The sequence below is a fragment of the Pipra filicauda genome, unplaced genomic scaffold, assembly GCF_003945595.2.
Source record: "Pipra filicauda isolate LSUMZ 115617 unplaced genomic scaffold, ASM394559v2 scaffold628_size223124_pilon, whole genome shotgun sequence".
Lineage (NCBI taxonomy): Eukaryota > Metazoa > Chordata > Aves > Passeriformes > Pipridae > Pipra > Pipra filicauda.
In genome coordinates, this window is record NW_024104785.1 from 86,835 (window position 1) to 104,019 (window position 17,185).

The window sequence follows — 17,185 nt, forward strand, 5'->3', positions numbered from 1 at the left end:
CCGCCTCTGACCAGTGGAAATCCTCAGTGCTCCTGGTTAACCTGCAGGCAGCAATGGGGGTGGGCCAGCAGGCCCCTCTGTAGGGTGCAGGGACAGGCACTGGTTTGAGCTGGGGCAGGCTTGAAGGCATGGGGACTGCCAGGGGCCCTGGGGGAGCCTCAAGTAGAGGGGAGTCCAGGGGAATGGCTGCTGCCCCCTCCTCATCCTCATCCTCCTCCAGAACAGAAGAGCACAGGCAGGAGAGGATGTAACAAAAATAGCGTCTCTGTGGAATTTATTGAATTCTCCTTAAATACAGCCACAGCTCCCCTCCACACCCGGGCTCCCGCCTTGAACGGAATGGTTAAAAATAGAAAAGCTGGTGCTACCCAAACCCTACCGTAGGAGGGAGGGAGGAGAGGTGGGCAGGGGGTCAGTGCTGGGACGGTGCCCCCGCGCTCCAGGCTCGCCGGGCACCGCGGTCACAGGAACCAGAAGCATTTGCGCCGCGATTTCTTCACGTCCAACTTCACCGGCAGCTTTGGCGCCGGTGCCAGCTCCTGCCGGGGCGGTGAGGTGGTGCCCGCCGCCCCCACGGCCGTCGGGGGGGGGCTCGGCCCGGCGTGGCCCTCGATGTGGCTCAGCACCCGCTGGAAGCGGCCCTCCTGCTGCCGGAAATCGTGCTCCACGCTGCGCCAGCGGGGCGAGGGGACGGCGTCAGAGGGGATCACCCCAGCTTCCACAGTCCCCCCACCCGCCACGGCCCCCCAGCGTGCAGCAGCCCCCCATTTGCCTCAGAGCTGTGCCCTGCTGCCCACCTGCCCCTGGCACCCCAAACACGGCCCTTGGGGGGCTCAGCGTCCCCCAACACAGCCCTTGGGGAGCTCAGATCTCCCCAAAAGTCCCCAGGGAACTCATCTGCCGAGGGCATGTCCGCCAGAGCTGAGCCCCCTTGCATTCTGGGGCAGTACAGGGGCACGGCCAGACTTCCCAGGGTCACTGCGCACCCCTGTGAGGGGATGTCCTGCTGCATGTGCCTTCAGACAGCCCCTGCCCACCACACTCACCCCTGTGGGCTGTGAGGGGGGGTCTGGGCCCAGGTCCTTCCCAAACAGCCACCCCATCCTTCCTGCAGCCATGGGGTCCGTGCCCAGCATGTGGCACCTCATGGCTGTGCCAGAGCATCCCAGGCTACCTTCTGCCAGAGGGACAGACCTGTATCAGCCTGACTTGGTGGCAGGGGGGTCTTTTGGGGTGGATCCCCCTCAGCTGCCCACCTGCCACCATCCTGCTCCTCCGTCCTCGGTATCCAGCCTGGTGCTGATGTGGGGGGGCGAGCCTGGGCTCTGTGGGACCCCCGTTAGCAATGAGTCCCCTGGAGAGGGGCTGCATGTCCCTGGGGCCAGGGCCCAGGGCAGCTTCGGCATCAGGAGGTGGCATGAGCATGCAAGGGCTCTGCTGCTGCTTGTCACACGGCTGTCGTGGCAGGAATTAGGGTGTCCCAGGTCTGGGTGGGTGAGGGGGCCTGTGCCCCCCACCACAGCCCTCAGGTTTCCTTGTGGTGCTGGAGCCCTCAGTGTCCCCACAGCCCCCAATGCCCCCCAGCCCTGGCTGTGCCCCCAGCCCTGGCTGTGCCCCCCAGCCCTGGCTGTCCTCACAGCCCCTGGTATCACCACAGCTCCCAGTGTTCCCTCAGGCCTTGATATCCCTCCAGCCTTCTCTGTCTCTGCAGCCCCTGCTGTCCCCACTGCCCTCCATGTCCCTCCAGCCCCAGTGTCCCCAGAGCCCCCGGTGTCCCTGCAGCACCCTGTGGTGCGGGCTGGCTGCTGGCAGCCACGTGCCACGATGTTCCCTCCCAGGGAAAACATGTCAGTCTCCTCACACCAGCCATGTCCCATCGGATCAACGAGGTGCTGCGGCGTGTGCTGGCACCACACGTGGCAGAGCACACGGGGAGAGCCCCAGGAGCCCCCCGGCACTCTAACACCTCCCATCACCTCCTGTCACCTCCCCTTGCGAGGACACGGAGGGTCCTCAGCCATTTCCAGGAAAAAATGGCAAGGGGTGCCAGTGGCCCCAGAGCAGGGGGCAGCACAGGGAGGGACCTTGACTCCCCAGCACCGACACAGGAAAGGGTCAGCACTTCTGGGGGGGTGCTCAGCTGGTGCATTGCCCTGAGGTGGGACAGGGGCAGGCAGATCTGACCCCGCCACGGGCCATCCCTGGGGTCTGGTGCCAGAGGTGCTCCCCCTACTCCCCCACCCCGTGTCCCACCAGAGCCTCTCCTCATCCCACGGGCAGCAGCAAAGCCCACGGTGAGTCCCCAGCGAGAGCCTGGCCATTCCAGGGATCCACCTCCCCCATATGTGACATCTGTGGCACTGCCATGCCACGTGGAGACAGGCTCGTCAGGCCCAATTAGCGCTGAAGCCCCCCATGAGCTACAGCAGGGGAGTGCGGGAAGAGCGTGGAGAGCAAGAACGCTGGGGCAGCACCACTGGGCACAGGGGCACGAGGGGTCTGGAGACAGGCACCCCCAGCCCTGGGGTGCACCAGGGAAGGGGCACAGTGCTCACAAAGCACAGCAGGGCTGTGGCACACTCGTGCACCACAGAGCAGGGCTTGGGAGCAGCTCTGTGCACCACATCCCACCCATCCCAGCGCCCAGAGTCAGCCTAATTAACAGCAAAAGCAGAACACACCTGGCCATCCACCCACACTGCAGAGGGGACAGCCAGAAGGACACAAAGGGGTGCCTGGAAGGGCAGAAGGCTTGGGCAAATTCCCAATTCCTCCGGGAATGGGGCCTGAGAGAGCAGGGAGGGCATGAGATGCCTTTCCCCACAGACCAAATGGGCTCTGAGGAGAGAGGGCAGCAGAGGATGGGGATTCCACACCCCAATCCAAAGCCAGCACTGGGAAGCAGAGACAAAGACCCTGTGTTCCCAAACAGCAGCGAGGGGCAGGAATCCATCTGCAGCATCTGTGTGGAGCTGGCACAGAGACAACGGGATGCAGCCTGGACTCGAGTGAGCCCACGCACCAGCCGCTGGTGAGGCTTCCCCAGTAGATTGCCATTACAGGAGATAAATGCTCTGCCATCCTGCCAGAGCAGTCTCCTTCCAGCTGCTGCTCCTCCATGGAGATCACCCTTGCTGCTCCCCACAGGGATAAAGGGACAGATCCAGACCGAGTGACAGCCAAGACACCCAAGGGTGCTCCGTACATGGTGCCCCCCAACGCCGGGACAGGGGTGCAGGCTCACAGACCCCCCTCTCTCGCCTCACAGAGGAGTCAGGGGGTGCAGGGGAGCAGGACCCCCAGGAGCACACGGAGCCAGGGCTGCCCTCACCTGTAGATGATACAGGCACAGTCGCGGCAGGTCCCGCAGTTGGCGATGTCCTGCCCGGTCCGGTACGAGTGTCGCCTGTGACAGAGATGTGCCATGAGCCCAGAGACCCGGCCTGGGTCTGCCCGTGCCCCCCGCTGCCCCCAGCCCCTCATCTGCCTCTGAGCTCCTACCCCAGGAGCCAGGATCCCTGGATCCCAGTCCCTCTCCTCCCACGCGATCCCATTTAATGCCAGGCCAAGCACGGTTCCTCTCAGCTTCACAGATTTCTCTGATGGGAACAAACCAGAGCCGGGCCCAGCAGCAGTCCCAAACCCTTCCCGCTGTCTGTGCCCTCCCATTCCCATCCCCATCTTCATCCCAGGGGTCCCCACGCCCGCAGCCCCCAGGTGACCACCCGTGTCCCCACACACAGTGCCACAGGGGGAGGGCTATGTCTGTGCTGGAGCACAGGCACACGGCAGTGCCCTGGCAGATGGGCACAGGAGATGCTCCAGACTCATCTCCAGCCTACGCTAGACTTGGAATTTATCTCTTCTTGATGCTTTTGTACCAGAGCATCCTCCTCCCCCTCCGGGAAGGTGCACAGGACTCGGATTAAGCTGATGCGTGCCCAAGCTCAGCTCATGCTGCCACATCCTCCTGCCGCTCCACAGGAGGAGTCTGCACCCTCCATGTCTCTGCTGCTGGTGCCAGACCCCATCTCCGAGGCACCCTAATCCCAGGGGCTGTGCCGGGGACCCCCTGCACCCCAGCACTGCTGGTGGGTGCTTCCTGCTGGTCCCTGGCTCCCTCTGCTCTCAGAGCTGTAAGAAATGGCCCCTGTGAAATGTTGTTGGTCCCCTTGGGACCCCATCTCTGTGTCTCCATTGCCCCCTCAGGGCTGTGGAAGGGGGGGCAGCTGAGAGAACACCCTCATGTCCCACATAGATGTCACATTTTCCCATTGAAATCTTCCTCCTGTTACTTGACCTTGACCACGGTTGTTCTCAGCCCTCAGAAACTGGGTCTGTTAATGCACCAAATTATACATTGCAATGGGGATTATTCTATCAGCACCCAAATTAGATCCTGAGACCTTTTATATATATATGGTACGTATGTGTGTGTGTGCCTGCGGCTCTGACGTTTACAACAGCACCTCTCTGCTGGGAGAGCTCACCCTGGGATGGTGTTCAGTGTTTAAATATATATGGTATGTATGTGTGTGTGTGCCCATGGGCACCTTTGCCAGGACGGTTCACTCTGGGGTGGTGTTTGGTGCAGGATGTTGCCAGCAGCTGATGCCTGGACTTGGCCAGGACGTGTCAGGGCTGGTGGCCCCACTCTAGTGCACAGTAGGCACCTGGGATCTGACCCGTAGCAAATGAGGCCATGCTGTTCCACAGCATAAGGACACCAGGATAACGTTTTATGTGATTTCCTGTCCCGTTCCATGTGTCTCTGGGTACCTTGTTTGCTCACTTCACTGTAACAGTACATGGAGCCAAGGCCTTAATTAAGCTGTCCTGGCTGCCCCTGCCTCAGTGGGTGCCAGACTGAGACCCCCAGGGGTCCCTCCCCACTGGCAGTGCTCCAGGGGTGGCACGGAGATGGCATTCCCTGCACTTCACTCACACCCAACACTGGCTTAATCTGATTGAACAAACGGATCTCTGTGCTGCCCCAGTGGGAGCTGACAATCTTGGGCATCAGGAATAAGCCCCAGAGGTTTTACAGGAGGGTGCCGGGACTGGCACCTCCTGGGAGGTTGGTTGCCCTTGTGTGAGATGAGTTTGGAGGGTCTCAGCTGGGGACCATCATGGACTGACCACCTTGAGCCATTTGGCAAATCTGCCTGGGAGGCCAAGAAATGCTGGCCTGGGGGGAGACCTTGCCCAAGAGAGCAGATCCTGGGCAGGCCAGATGGGGGTGCTGGGCACCTCCCCTGGACACAGACACACCCATCATGAGGGCACCAGCCACTGGATTTGTGCTGAAGGTACCTCCATGGAGGGGCTGGAAGTAGGTGAGAGCTCAGGGTGGCTGCACATGTGGCATGGCAAGGACATGGTCCCCCGCTGAGCCAGCCGTTGGGATGTGACATCCCAGATCCCCGTTCCCAGCGACCAATGGGCAAGTCAGCTGCACCGGATCTGGGCAGGGTCCAGCATCCCCTCGTCCCCCAGGCCTGCACCCCCTGCACCCATCCTTGGGCACGGGGAGGGCCCCGCAGGCGTGAGCAGAACACGCTGGGGAGGGCGAAACCTCGCACTGAGACACGGAGCCGTGTGTGCGTGGACAGCAGCTCTGAGTTTCTCAGAGGGAAACATGTCCAGGAGGCAGCAGCACCCAAATCTGGCAACGTCCCCTGTTCTCCATCCCCGGCCCCCAAGGGACATTGTCTCCCTGGCCCCTCACTCCATCCCCGCCTGCTCACCCGTCCCGCTGCGCCTCCTTCTTCTCCAGGTCCTGGATGACGTCCAGCAGCACCCGGATGGTTTGTTGGCTGGTCTCCAGCACCCCTTCCAGGGACTGCAGCTGGGAATGCAGGTCTCCCTGCTCCCCGGGCCGCCAGGGGCCCTCTCCCTGAGTTGTCTGGGCGTCCTCGTCCCTCGCTGGTGGTCCCACTGGTCCCTTGGCCACCACCACCAGCTGCAGTAGGTCCTGGACATGGTGCAGTGTCTCCGGTTGCTCAGCAGCGAGGCAGGGCTGCCCATGCTGGGGGGGCTCTGGTGCCCACCCTGCTGTTTGTGTCCCCATGCTGGGGCCCTGTGGGACTGGGGGCAGCAGCTCCCTGTGTCCCTCGGGTCCTGCCCGGCCATGCCCGGGCTCAGCAGCGTGGAGCCGGCTGCAGGTGCTGAGCACAGCTGGTGTCTTCTCCGGTGCAGCAGCAGCAGCAGCAGAGCTGTGCCAGCCCGGCACTGGTGGGATGGGGGCTGGCGAGGCGCAGCAGGGCCCCCCCCATGGCGACCCGCAGAGCTGGTGGTGGGGTGGAGGGGGGTCCCGGGGGGGGTTGCCCTGAGGTGGCTGGCGGAGGCCATGGGTGTCCGTGGCGGGGCCGGGCTGCCGGCGGTGCGGGGAGGGCTGGGATGGTGGGCGGCCGCAGGGCAGGGTCCGCTCTGAGTCGCTCCGGCCAAGCCCCCGGTGCTCAGCGGGAGGTCGGGGCTGGCCACAGGGTACGGAGGCCGGGCGTGGGGTGACCCCGTGGCCACCTCGTGGGCTCCCGCGGAGCTGGGCACAGGCGGGGGGCGGCGGGCAGGGCTCAGGGGCGCAGCGGGCAGCAGGGCACCCGGCTGTGCCGCGGTAAGGGGGAGGGGGGTCCCTGGGCGGTGGCAGTGGTAGGGGGCACACCGTGGCGTGCTGGGCGAGAGCCACGGTGCGGTCATGTGTGGGGAGGTTGCCAGGGGCCCGCGGGGGCACAGCCCAGCTGGTCGTGGTGGGCACGGCCACCCCAGGGCACCGGGCACTCGCCACAGTGGGCAGTACCGCATCCCCTGCCACATCGCAGACACTCCTGCTGCGGGGCTGGGGAGCTGGGAAGGGCTTCTGGAGGCTGGGGGAGGTCTGGATGGCCGTGCTCATGCACGCCTTCCTGGGCATGGGCAGCGTCAGCGAGCCCGGCTGTGCCTGGGGCCAGCTGCGCCGCGAGGCACGGAGAGCCGCCGGCTCAGGGGCATCCCTGGGGGGCGGCGAGGCACGTGGGGTGTTGGGGCCGGGGGTGGCCGCGGGCCCGGGCGGGGGGCTGCCCGCCTGCCCTGAGCCGCCCTCCACCAGGTCCTTGAAGCGGACCTGCTGCGTGCGGTTGCGCCGGCGCTTGAGGCGGCTCTCGATGTCGGGCGAGTCGCGGTTGAGCAGCACCGAGCGCACCGTCATGGCTTTCTCCTGGCTGCCCTCGCCGGCGGGGGCCGGGCCAGGCACGGGCTCACGGCTGACCATGGCTCGGGGCCGGGGGGCTGCGGGGGGGCGCGGGGGGCCGAGCGCCGACGGTCGGAGCCCTGGGCTACACCCGTCCCCAGAGCTGTCGGAGCAGCGGGCAGCCTCATCCCGCGCTGCCACAGAGAGGGGATGCTGGGCGGGAGGCGGGCGAGGGGCCGCGGGGCATGCTGCCCACTGCCCGGCCCTACAGCCCCCGGCACGCCGCCCCGACAGCCCTGCCCGGCACCGCAGCTCCCCGCCGGCGCCCGCAGCCCATCGTCCCGCGGCGGCTGCCCGGGCTCAGGGCCGCCCGCATTGGGCCCGGTGCCGGCCGTGCCTGCCCGTGGCTCCTGGGCTCTGGACCTGCGGGGACAGAGAGAGGTGCGTCAGCCCTGGCCACACCACCACAGCCCCCGAGGACACGAGTGTCCCTGCAGAGCCGCCAGCCTCTCCCGCCTCAGCTCCCTCCCAGCCCGCCATCACCAAACGCGAAGAGACAGACTTTGATCTGCGGCGCTGCCTCCTCAGCACAAAGGGAGAAGGGAAAAGAAACCCCTTTAGCATAAACACGTTCCGAGTTCACAGCTCAAATCAAGCAGAAGCAGCTGTTAAAAATAGCTCTGCCTCGCCGGGGCTGGTGCCTCGTGCGTGGGGCGGCAGTGGGAGGGCAGGCACAGGACAGGGTGGGGGGCACGGGGCTCCCGTGAGGGACAGACAGACACAGGGCACCTACTGCACGTGGGACACCCGCCACACACAGGCACCGGCTCTGCATGGGCTGGAAAGGGCGTGGGGCACCTATCCAGCATGCGACGTGGCTGGAGTGGGCATGGGGCATCCTGCACTGGGCTTGGCCAGATTGGCAGAGGGGACCCGTCGTGTGTGGGGCGTGGCCAGATGGGCGCAGGGACCTGTCACATGTGGAGCATGGCCAGATGGGCACCGGTGGTGCTGGCTGGGCTGCAGATGTGGGGGGCCAGCTCCGTGGGCAGGGGTGAGACTGTGGCTCGGGGAAACTGAGCCACTTCAGGCATTTGAGAATCAGCAGGAGCAAAAACCTTCAGTGAGACTGTGGAATATCCCCGACACCAGCATTGCTTCCCAGGCAGCACAGGGTCAGGACCTGGGGGCACAGCAGGTTTGCACCCAGCCATATCCCCATCCCTGCCATCCTTCCTGCACAGCTTTGCAGGGCTCCTCCTCCACACACCTGCCAAGCAAACCCCTTCGCAGCCCCACCCGGATGTACCCCCAGCGCCCAGCCCCATGCCCAGCTGGCTCTGCCTCTGCCCACTGGGTCGCCTGCAGCTGCCCCAGCCCATCACACTGCCTGGGCACATGGAGCACAGGGCACACTGGGAGCCCCGCTGGGATGTCCCAGGGTGCAGGGGAGGCCGAGGGCTAATTTCAGGACACAATGACAGGGAGAGGGTGGGAGAGACAGAAATGTCAGCCCTGGTGCACAGTAGTTCAGCCTCACCACACCACGCCATGTCCCATGTCCTACATCCCTCTGGTCCCCAGCCCAGACCACAGGCTGCTGCTCCCCCAGGGCCCCCACGCCCTCTCAGCACAATAAGGCAGGAGCCTCGCTGGCTCCACAGCCCCTCTGTCCTCACTGCCGGTGGACACACGGCACAGCCACCCCTTGGGCCCCTCCCTGCCTTGCCTTGTTCCTGCTGGCACAAAGCGCTGACTCAGCACAGCAGCCCGGAGTCCCCAGCGCTGGAACAACCAAACTTCCGAGTGCTGCACGTGCCAGTGCCCAGTGCCTCCCCAAGCCCACAGTGAGCACTGACCCAGCAGAGCAGGGAGCTCACGCAGCCCTCCTTGCCCCCACCCCGGCCCTGCATGCCCCAGTGCCTCTGCACACCCCGCCCCGCACTCGTCGGGATGCTGCTCCACACGCTGCCCGGCCGCCCGGCGCTTCCCTTCCCGAGCTTGGAGCCGTGCCCAGACACCCGGAGACGTCTGTGAGGCAGGACGCGACGAGGGATGGGACGGGGCTCTTCGTTAGTATGGGCAGCGTCAGGCAGAGGAGTGAGCTGGCCGGGGCCGGAGCCGGTGGCACCCGTCTCGTGTCCCGCGTTGCCACAGCCCTGCCTGGCCCAGGGCCCGGGCACCCACTCCATGGCCATGGTGTGAGCCACCCCCTGAGGCCCTGCCTGCAGGGTCACCTCTCCCCCTTGTGCCATAGAGGGGGCCCATGCCCTGGGCCAGGTGTCCCATGCCCAGGTCCCTGGCAGCATCCTCAGCTGCGGCTGTGCCAGGGAGGGCAACACGCCGAGGGCAGAGGGGCCCAGTGGGCACATCTCTGTGCCAGAGCCGAGCACTCCAGAGGGCAGCCTGCATGTGGTCAGCCTGCTTCAGAGGGTTCCTTAGTGGGAGCACTAACCAGCACAGGGCAGAGGGTGCTGGGAATGGCTCCAAGGGCCGAGCACAGGGCAGGAGCACCACTGGCACGGTCCGAACCTGGCCCAGCCCCGTGATCCTGCGGCGGGCACCTCGCCGAGCCACGGCTGACGCAGCGTGGGACGAGGCTGATCCCCCGCCGACGCTGCTGGGAGATCAGAGACAAGGCACAAGGACAAAGGGAAGCCTATAAATTATACATGGAGCAACTCCATTTGGGAACAGCTCCGAGGATGTCAACCACCCACGCCAGGACCCTCCCACACGTCCCTGCGTTTGCTCTGTGCTGTGGTTGGATTTAGTGCGGCGCTCGGGCACTGTTTGCAGACACCGGTGTCTGCATGGATAACGAGCCCCCTGTAACCTGGGTCTGCCCCCTCTAATGGGACCCCCCCAGACTGTCGCTGAATCCGAGGAACCCCCTGTGCTGATGGGCCCCAGGACACCTTGGATGCACCCGGCACCCAGCTGCACTGGTGCTTCCCAGCTCCTCGTCAAGCTTCATATACGGGGAAATGGTGCTCAACGCCCCAATCCTGGGGTCCACCGGAGCCCCCCAAGGTCCAAAGCCCACCACAGCTCCTTCCAGGGTCCAGTCCAAGAGGGCCCCAAGGCTGTGGTCACTCCTCTCCGGAAGAGACCTGTGAGAGCCCCCGAGACCAAAGCCAGAGCCCCGGTGCTCCGCTCCCGTGTGCCCCGCTGGGCTCTGTGTCTGTGGGACAGGGGGTGTTGGGCACCCTCTGGGGTGGTCAGTGGAGAGCGACCCTGGGAGAGCCCAGTGCAAGGGATGGGGAGAAGCAGAGCCCTGGCATGGGGGTCCAGGGAATGTGGGTGGGCTGGCACTGGCCAGGGAATGGGCTCAGGGCTTGACTGATCCCCTCTGAAGGACGGCAGCGTGTGCCAGCCACGCCACTCAGTGCGGGGCTGCAGAGAGCACGGCTCATCAAACCCATTTGCTGCTGGGCTTGATGAGGTTCCAAGTTTGGTCAGTGGAGGTAAAAGCCTTGGCGGAGCAGACTCGGATTTCTGTGAGGCATTTGACATTTCGACGAAGAAAGCAGGATAATCCCAAAGCAATGTGACACACGTTAAATGGATTAAAACCAGCTAACCAGCACATCTCCACTTGTAACCATCCCACAACCATCACCCATAGCTGGACTCTGCCCCACTGCCACAGAGGGGCATCAGCCCAGGGCACTGTTTGGTCCTGACCACAGAGGGAAACTGAGGAAATGGGAGAAAATGAAGTGCAAGGAAGAAAAAAGGCCAACACAGAGGCAGGCGATAGGCGTGGGGCCGAGGCTGCTTAGGATGGGGCTCTGGGCAGCGGTTCCAGGCTGTGCTCATGGCAGCTGGAAACACGGGTTGACGAGCTGGAGGAGTAACTTCCTTAAAAAGTGAGGCCAGCTGGTGCAGGAGCAGCTTGGAAAGGGAGGATCCTCCATCTCAGCAATTTTTTAGATCTGAGTGGTTTTTCTCCTCTGGTTCCTGTGGCAATTCCAGGCTCATGGATAAGGTGGGACAGCAGGTCACATTGATGGTGTACAGGTAAAACCAGGTGATTCTCCTGTAATGCAACAGAGGACATGAGTCCTGCAGCAGCGGGTTGCACTGGATGCTCAGCACAGCTGGGAAGGATGTCTGCTCCACTGAGCCCAGGAGCTGAGGAAGTGTTGGGAACCTCTTCCCATGGACACCACTGACCAGCGCCCGCAAAGATCGAGTACCCTCCTAGTGAGCAGCACCAGGGCTCCGAATCATGTGCCAGCCCAGCTCCCTCCCCAGCCCAGAGCCCTTTGCCGCGAACACGCCGTGCCATGTCGGATGGTGGGATGCTGCACCTCATCCTGCGTCACCTGCCCACCAGCCTGCAAAGGGCTTGGGAATCTCCCCTGGGAGAGCCCCAGCACTGGGTTCCTCTGGCCAGCACTGACTGATGGGGAATTTTGTGAGTGAGAGGCACCAAACCTGCCGGGTTTGCATTGTGGGACTCACCTCGCATGGTGCATGGCTGCCCTCAGAGGACAGAGCCCTGCTTCACACTGCTCTGTACAGAAAGTTATCTGCCAGCTTTGGCCCTTTCCCCACCCATCCTCCTCCTCGTCCTCCTAGTAATGCCTGTGGCAGAGGGAAAACCGGAACAGACACATAAATCTTCTCAGGATGCAAGAGGACGGGAGATGAGATTTATGAGGGAGGAAGTCAGATTCTCCTGGAACTGCAGAGGAGAGCAGCAAATGACCCGGCTCCACTCATGAGGTAACAGATTCTGTGGGGCAACACTTCTGATTTTTCTGATCTCCAGAGAAGAGAGAGGTGCTGCTGGCAATGGAGAGGGTCAGCACTGGAGGATGAGGCACTGGAGGGGCATAAGCCAGGCTTGTGACACATCACTCCACAGCAGAGTCTAATCCTGCCTTGGCTCTGGGAGGACTCGAGGCGTTTGTACTCAGATCAGAGCATCTCTGGGACTCAAGGAAGGAGGACTCAGAGCAGCTCCTCAGGCAACTTGCACACCCAAAATCCAGTTCCTCGCTGAGGAAGCTCCACCACGAAGGCAGCTCATGCCCTGCCCTCACGGTTCTCTTGGAGGCTCTTCCAGAACCCAGCTGCTCAGAGCCTCACAGACCTTCTCATTTCCTGCAGGCACGTTTATATCCGACTGTACTTGTGCCAATGGAGCGCTTCCGCTCGAGCAGCTCTTCTCCCTCCTCAGCACTCAGCCCTTGTGGTCCCCAGTGAGGAAACGTCCCTTCTTCAGCCACAGTCCCAGTGCTCTGTGGGTCCAGCTCTGTTCACGTCCCCAAGCCCAGCTCCTCATGTCCCCAGTGGTCCTCACAGCACCTGATCCCTCCCTCCAGGCAGCACTCAGGGCGCTGCTCAAACACCACTGGGGCTCCCCCAGGACCCCTGGGCTGGCCTGACCGAAGGCACAGGCACCGTCCCTGTCACCGTGGCCGTGCCCAGGGTGCCTGTGCCCTACAGCCCCCCAGCCCCCACAGAGCATTGCCCAGGGGTTCCAGAAGTGGCACTGGCACACGGGTCCTGGCACGAGTGGCAGCTCGCATGAGCCGAGGGATCCGCACTCATCCCTATGTAGGTCACTGGCTGAAGTGCTCTGCGGGAACATTAGTCACTCTCCCAGCCACGGGGCCCAGGAGAAGGCTCTGGAGCCCAGCCAGGGCGGGGGGTCTCCGCCACTCATCTTCCCACAGGGCAGCACCCACGAGCACCCTGCAGGCTCCTCTCTGAGGCCACGGGGGCTCCTGGGTGCCCTGGTCACACACACCATGGCTCATGCCCACAGAAGAGGTCCCATTGGTTGGGAAGGAGCAGCGACAGCCTCCTGGCACACAGAGGTCACCAGCTCTCCTTCCATTGCTCCCCTCCACCTGCAGATGTGCTGCTGCTGCAGATGGAGGATGCACACGGTCAGGAAGAGGGGAGTACAAAGCCTCTACGTGAGCCTTCAGAAGCTGCAGAAGCCAAATTATTCCTCTGTCTCCTGTGGATGCTAATATGGCTGTCATGGCAGTGGCGTCTCTGTTCCCTCCACTACCTGCTGGCATTCCCACCTCTGCCAAGCAGAGGAGCATCGGTATCACTGTTTTAATGAGACATGAAGAGGTAGAGTGACCTGCCTGGGCGAGCACGGGCAGAGCGGGGCAGACAGCCCATGTGGAGCAGGAGCACCTCAGGAGGAGTTTGTTCCATATCCCAGGGCTTCCCTCAGCCACCTCCATGGAGGAGCAAGAGAACATCCCTGGAGCTGCTGCCAGCACTGCAGTTCAGTGCCGCTCCTTGGGGCTGCAGGAGAGACCACCCTGGGAGGAAGAACACCCAGCAAATGTGGTGTGAGCAATACCATGCTCCTCTGAGCCCCGGAAATGCTCTGCGTGTCTACAGGGATCTGGGAAGATGTTTGTCACAGAGATCCAGCCCAGAGAGCTCAATCCAGCCCAGAGAGCACAACCAAAGCCCAGGGCTCTGCCAGCACCTCTGGCCCAGGATGATCCTGAGCAAATGACAGGACCAGGCAAGCGAGACACAGCTCATCAGCAGACCCCACAGCCCCGTGCTCTCCAGGGAGGGTGTCTCACCTTTCCAGAAGGGGCTTGGGCGCCCATCTGGAGCCCACCCTCCCCAGCGTGCAGAGCAGCCAGCCAGGCCGGAGGGCCCTGTCAGACCAGGACTCCAGGGGCTTCCTCTCATGCCAGAAATGGCATCAGAAAGCCACAAGCTTTCCCCAGAGCACAGTTATGGAAAAAGCTGGAAAGGCTTCACCACCCAGCTGTTCCCACACCACCCCGGCCACCCCTGCACACACTGATCTGGGCTTAGGGGGCTCAGCAGGATCCCCCTGGGATAGCCCCTGTCTCACTGGTGCCCACCAGCCATGGTGCCAGCAGCCAGCATTGCGGCCTCTGCAGCTGCAGCTCCCAGCACAGAGAATGTCCTTCCAGAATACAAATTCCTGCCTTTAAGTGCATTCCCAATGCCATCAGACAGCCTGCTCCCCTTTATCTCCATGTGCTTTGGACAACTGTGGTTACCAGGGGAATCTGGGAATTACCAAGTGTCCTCCTGTCTCCCCGTGCCTCAGTTTCCCCCCCATCAAACAGCCTGGACCACACAGATCATCCCCACAAATACGGGAGGCAGGCTCTGCCAACGGCACTGGTTAGGACTGGAGTAGTGTTGTTAGCACGGATGGGAATAGACCCACTAATTATCCATGGCCTCTGGATGCCACCATACTATTAAATAATTATAATAATTATCATTTGTAAAGAAGACAACCTCAGTCCAAAGAAGCTTCTGCGATGAAATCCACCCCACTCCTCCGAGCACGCCAGAAGGACAAACCCTCCCCATGGAGAGGGGACGAGGGAAAGGGCCGGGGGTACCAGCCTCAGCCTGGTTTTGCCTGGGGGTCCCCCCCGCGGCCCCCTGGCCCTTCTCCTCGGGCAGCACCGCAGGGAGGCAGCGCAGCCGGTGGTCCCCCGCGTCCCTGCCACCGCGGCTGTGCCGAGGGGCTCGTTCCCCTGCCCCCGAGAGCTGCCGAGTGTGGAGACCGCCGGGAGCTGCTGCTGGCACTAAATGCGTTCTGCCACCCAGAGTGGGCAGCTGACATCGGTGTCCCCGTGTGTCCCCATGCAGGCACACGCTAGCACAGCCGTGGCCCAGTGGTTACTCATACGTGTCCACCTCATGCTTCCAACACAAAACCGGCTCCGCGGAGACCTCCCGCCTCCCCGCACCTCTGCCGGGAGCCGCAGCTCTAACGGGCTTTGTGCGCGATCCCGTAGGGAGGGTCGGGACCGGCGCACCCCGGGAGGCACCGGCGCACCCCGGGAGCTGCGCCTCCCTGTTTCGCAGGACTGGCTGGGCTCGCTCCCGCATCCCGGAGCCCCGCTGGCGGACACAAGGCCTTGGGCGCGGAGCGCGGCGCCGGGAGCAGCCGGGAGCAACGTGGGCTGAATCCCTCCAGCCCCGGCCGGCGTCACCGCGGCGCGCGGTGCCCAAAGTGACATCCCTGGATGTGCGTGTGCGTGTGTCAGCCGGCACAGCCCCGCCTGAGCGACCCGTCCCTCACGAGGGGGAGCGGGGCACAGCCGAGCCGGCCCGGCCGCTCCCCAGCGCGGCTCTCGCACGCGGCCCCGCACGCAGCGACTCGGCAAGCGGCGGGGACACGGGCCGGGGCGGCACGGCTCGGCTGCGGCACCGGGGCACGATCTGGGGGTCTTCGGCTCCCATCAGAGATTCACCTCCCTCGGTTGCACACTGTGCCACCGCTCCAGCACGGCTGTGACCCCCAGAGACTCCGCCACCGCAGCCGGCGGCCACGTCCGTGCGGGGTGCCCAGCGTAGGGGGCTCGGAGCGGGGTACCCGGCGCACGGTGCCTGCCATAGGATGCTCGGTGCGGGGTGCCACCGCCCCCGTGGCTCCCGCAGTTCCCGGGGCAGCTCCTGCTTAGCGGGGGCAAAGAAGAGGAGGACTGGGAAGTGCCGCGACCCCCGGGACTCCAGGGCCGGGCACCACGCACCGGCGGCCGGGAGGACACCACGGATCCCCCTTGCCAGCCCAGCCCGGCTCCTCGCCCTGGCCCCGCCGGCCCCCCGCACATCCCGCGGGGCCGCGGGTGTTCGCATCGCCCCCGCGCCCCCGGGGTCCCCGCACCGTCGCGCAGTCCCGGCTTCAGGGCTCCCGGTACCGCGTCGCCGTTCCTGGCCCCGGGGTTCCTACGCCCCGGCCGCGGGGCCGCCCGGAGTCCCGGTCCCGGTCCTGGCCCGGCGCCGCAGGGCCGATGCCCGCAGCGCCCGGCCCGGCCGCCGCCCCGCTCCCCGGCAGAGCCCTCTCCCCACCCCACCGGTACCTGGTGCTCGGCGGCGGAGCGGCTCCGGCAGCGGCGGGCGCGGGGCTCGGCGGGGCGGGGCGGGGCGGGCGGCGCGCGCTCGCCGGTACCGGGGCGGAGCCGGCGGGGGCGGAGCGGGGCGGGGGCGGAGCTTCGCGACGGGGAGCGCGCCCGGGTACCGAGCCCCGGAGGAGCCCCGGAGGAGCCCCGGAGGAGCCCCGGTCCCGGCACCAGGCGGGTCCTGCCCGGACGGTGCGGTGGCTGCGGGCCCCCGGTGTGCCGGTGCTGCTGCGCGGGGCAGCGCTCGGCGGGGCGGCCGCGGGGCTGTGGCGTCACCTGGATGCCCGAAGGATCGTGAGCTGTTGGGGTTTGATCCGTTTGCTTCCCCCAAGATCATTCCCTGCAAATCCGCTCGCAGCCAGTTTTGGCCGTGGCTTCCCCGCAGCAGCCCTCAGAGGGCTGCGCCCCATCCCGAGGAGCTCCCGGGGCTGCCTGGGAGCTGCGGGGACGAAGCTGGAGCCCTTGGTCACTGGCAGCAACCACATTCCTCCGAACCGCCCTGGGCTGTTCCCTTTGGGCTCCATGTTGTTGGCAAGGGCTGGCCTGGGGCCGGTGAAATTGTCCAGGAGGAAGCTCTGGCACTGATCAACCTACCGGGACTGGAAGATTCCTGTGGCACCCCGTGTCCTGTGCAGAGCTGCTGGGGCTGCTCCAGCACACCCGGGATGGACAGTGGTGCCCAGTGCCCGGTGCTGCCCTCACAGGGCTCACGGCATGATCACAGAGTTCCATCAGTAACACTGGGGCACGACAGGGCCATCACTCATCCTGAGCCTGCAGGACGATGCTCTTACCCCAGAGATCCCCAGGACAGCTTTCTGGACAGCATCCTGCTCCTGTGCAGGCTGCTTATCTCACCACAAAGCCAGGAGCCTCCTGGACTTGAGCCAAGGGCTCAGTTTGGGACCCTTCACTGGAGGCACTGGGCTCCAGAAAGAACCTCCTTACTATTTTCAAAATGCCTTTGCATCCACAGATGACCTTAAATTCCCTTAAAAATGACAGAGATGCTTAGCACCACGCTGTAGAGCTATGCCTGCATCCCCTCGGCGTCATGGCAGGTGCCAGAGCCCTCCCATCGCTGGAGTGGGATGTGCAGACCAGGAGCTGGAGATGAAGGGGGGCAGGA

At 64.4% G+C, this 17,185-nt stretch overlaps 2 protein-coding genes across 2 annotated transcripts in view; one reads left to right on the forward strand and one right to left on the reverse strand.

Annotated features, from left to right (window-relative positions):
* The window catches only part of LOC113992914 (dedicator of cytokinesis protein 2-like), a 51,937-nt gene that overhangs the window by 24,218 nt on the left and 10,534 nt on the right, over positions 1–17,185 (forward strand). The window lies entirely within an intron of this gene.
* Positions 249–8,997, reverse strand: LOC113992915 (basic proline-rich protein-like). Its single transcript, XM_027730627.2, has 3 exons — positions 5,748–8,997; positions 3,332–3,406; positions 249–669 (listed from the first exon to the last, which is right to left on the reverse strand). Exons 1-3 carry the CDS (start codon positions 7,244–7,246, stop codon positions 462–464), a joined length of 1,782 nt encoding a protein of 593 aa, XP_027586428.1. The 5' UTR covers positions 7,247–8,997; the 3' UTR covers positions 249–461.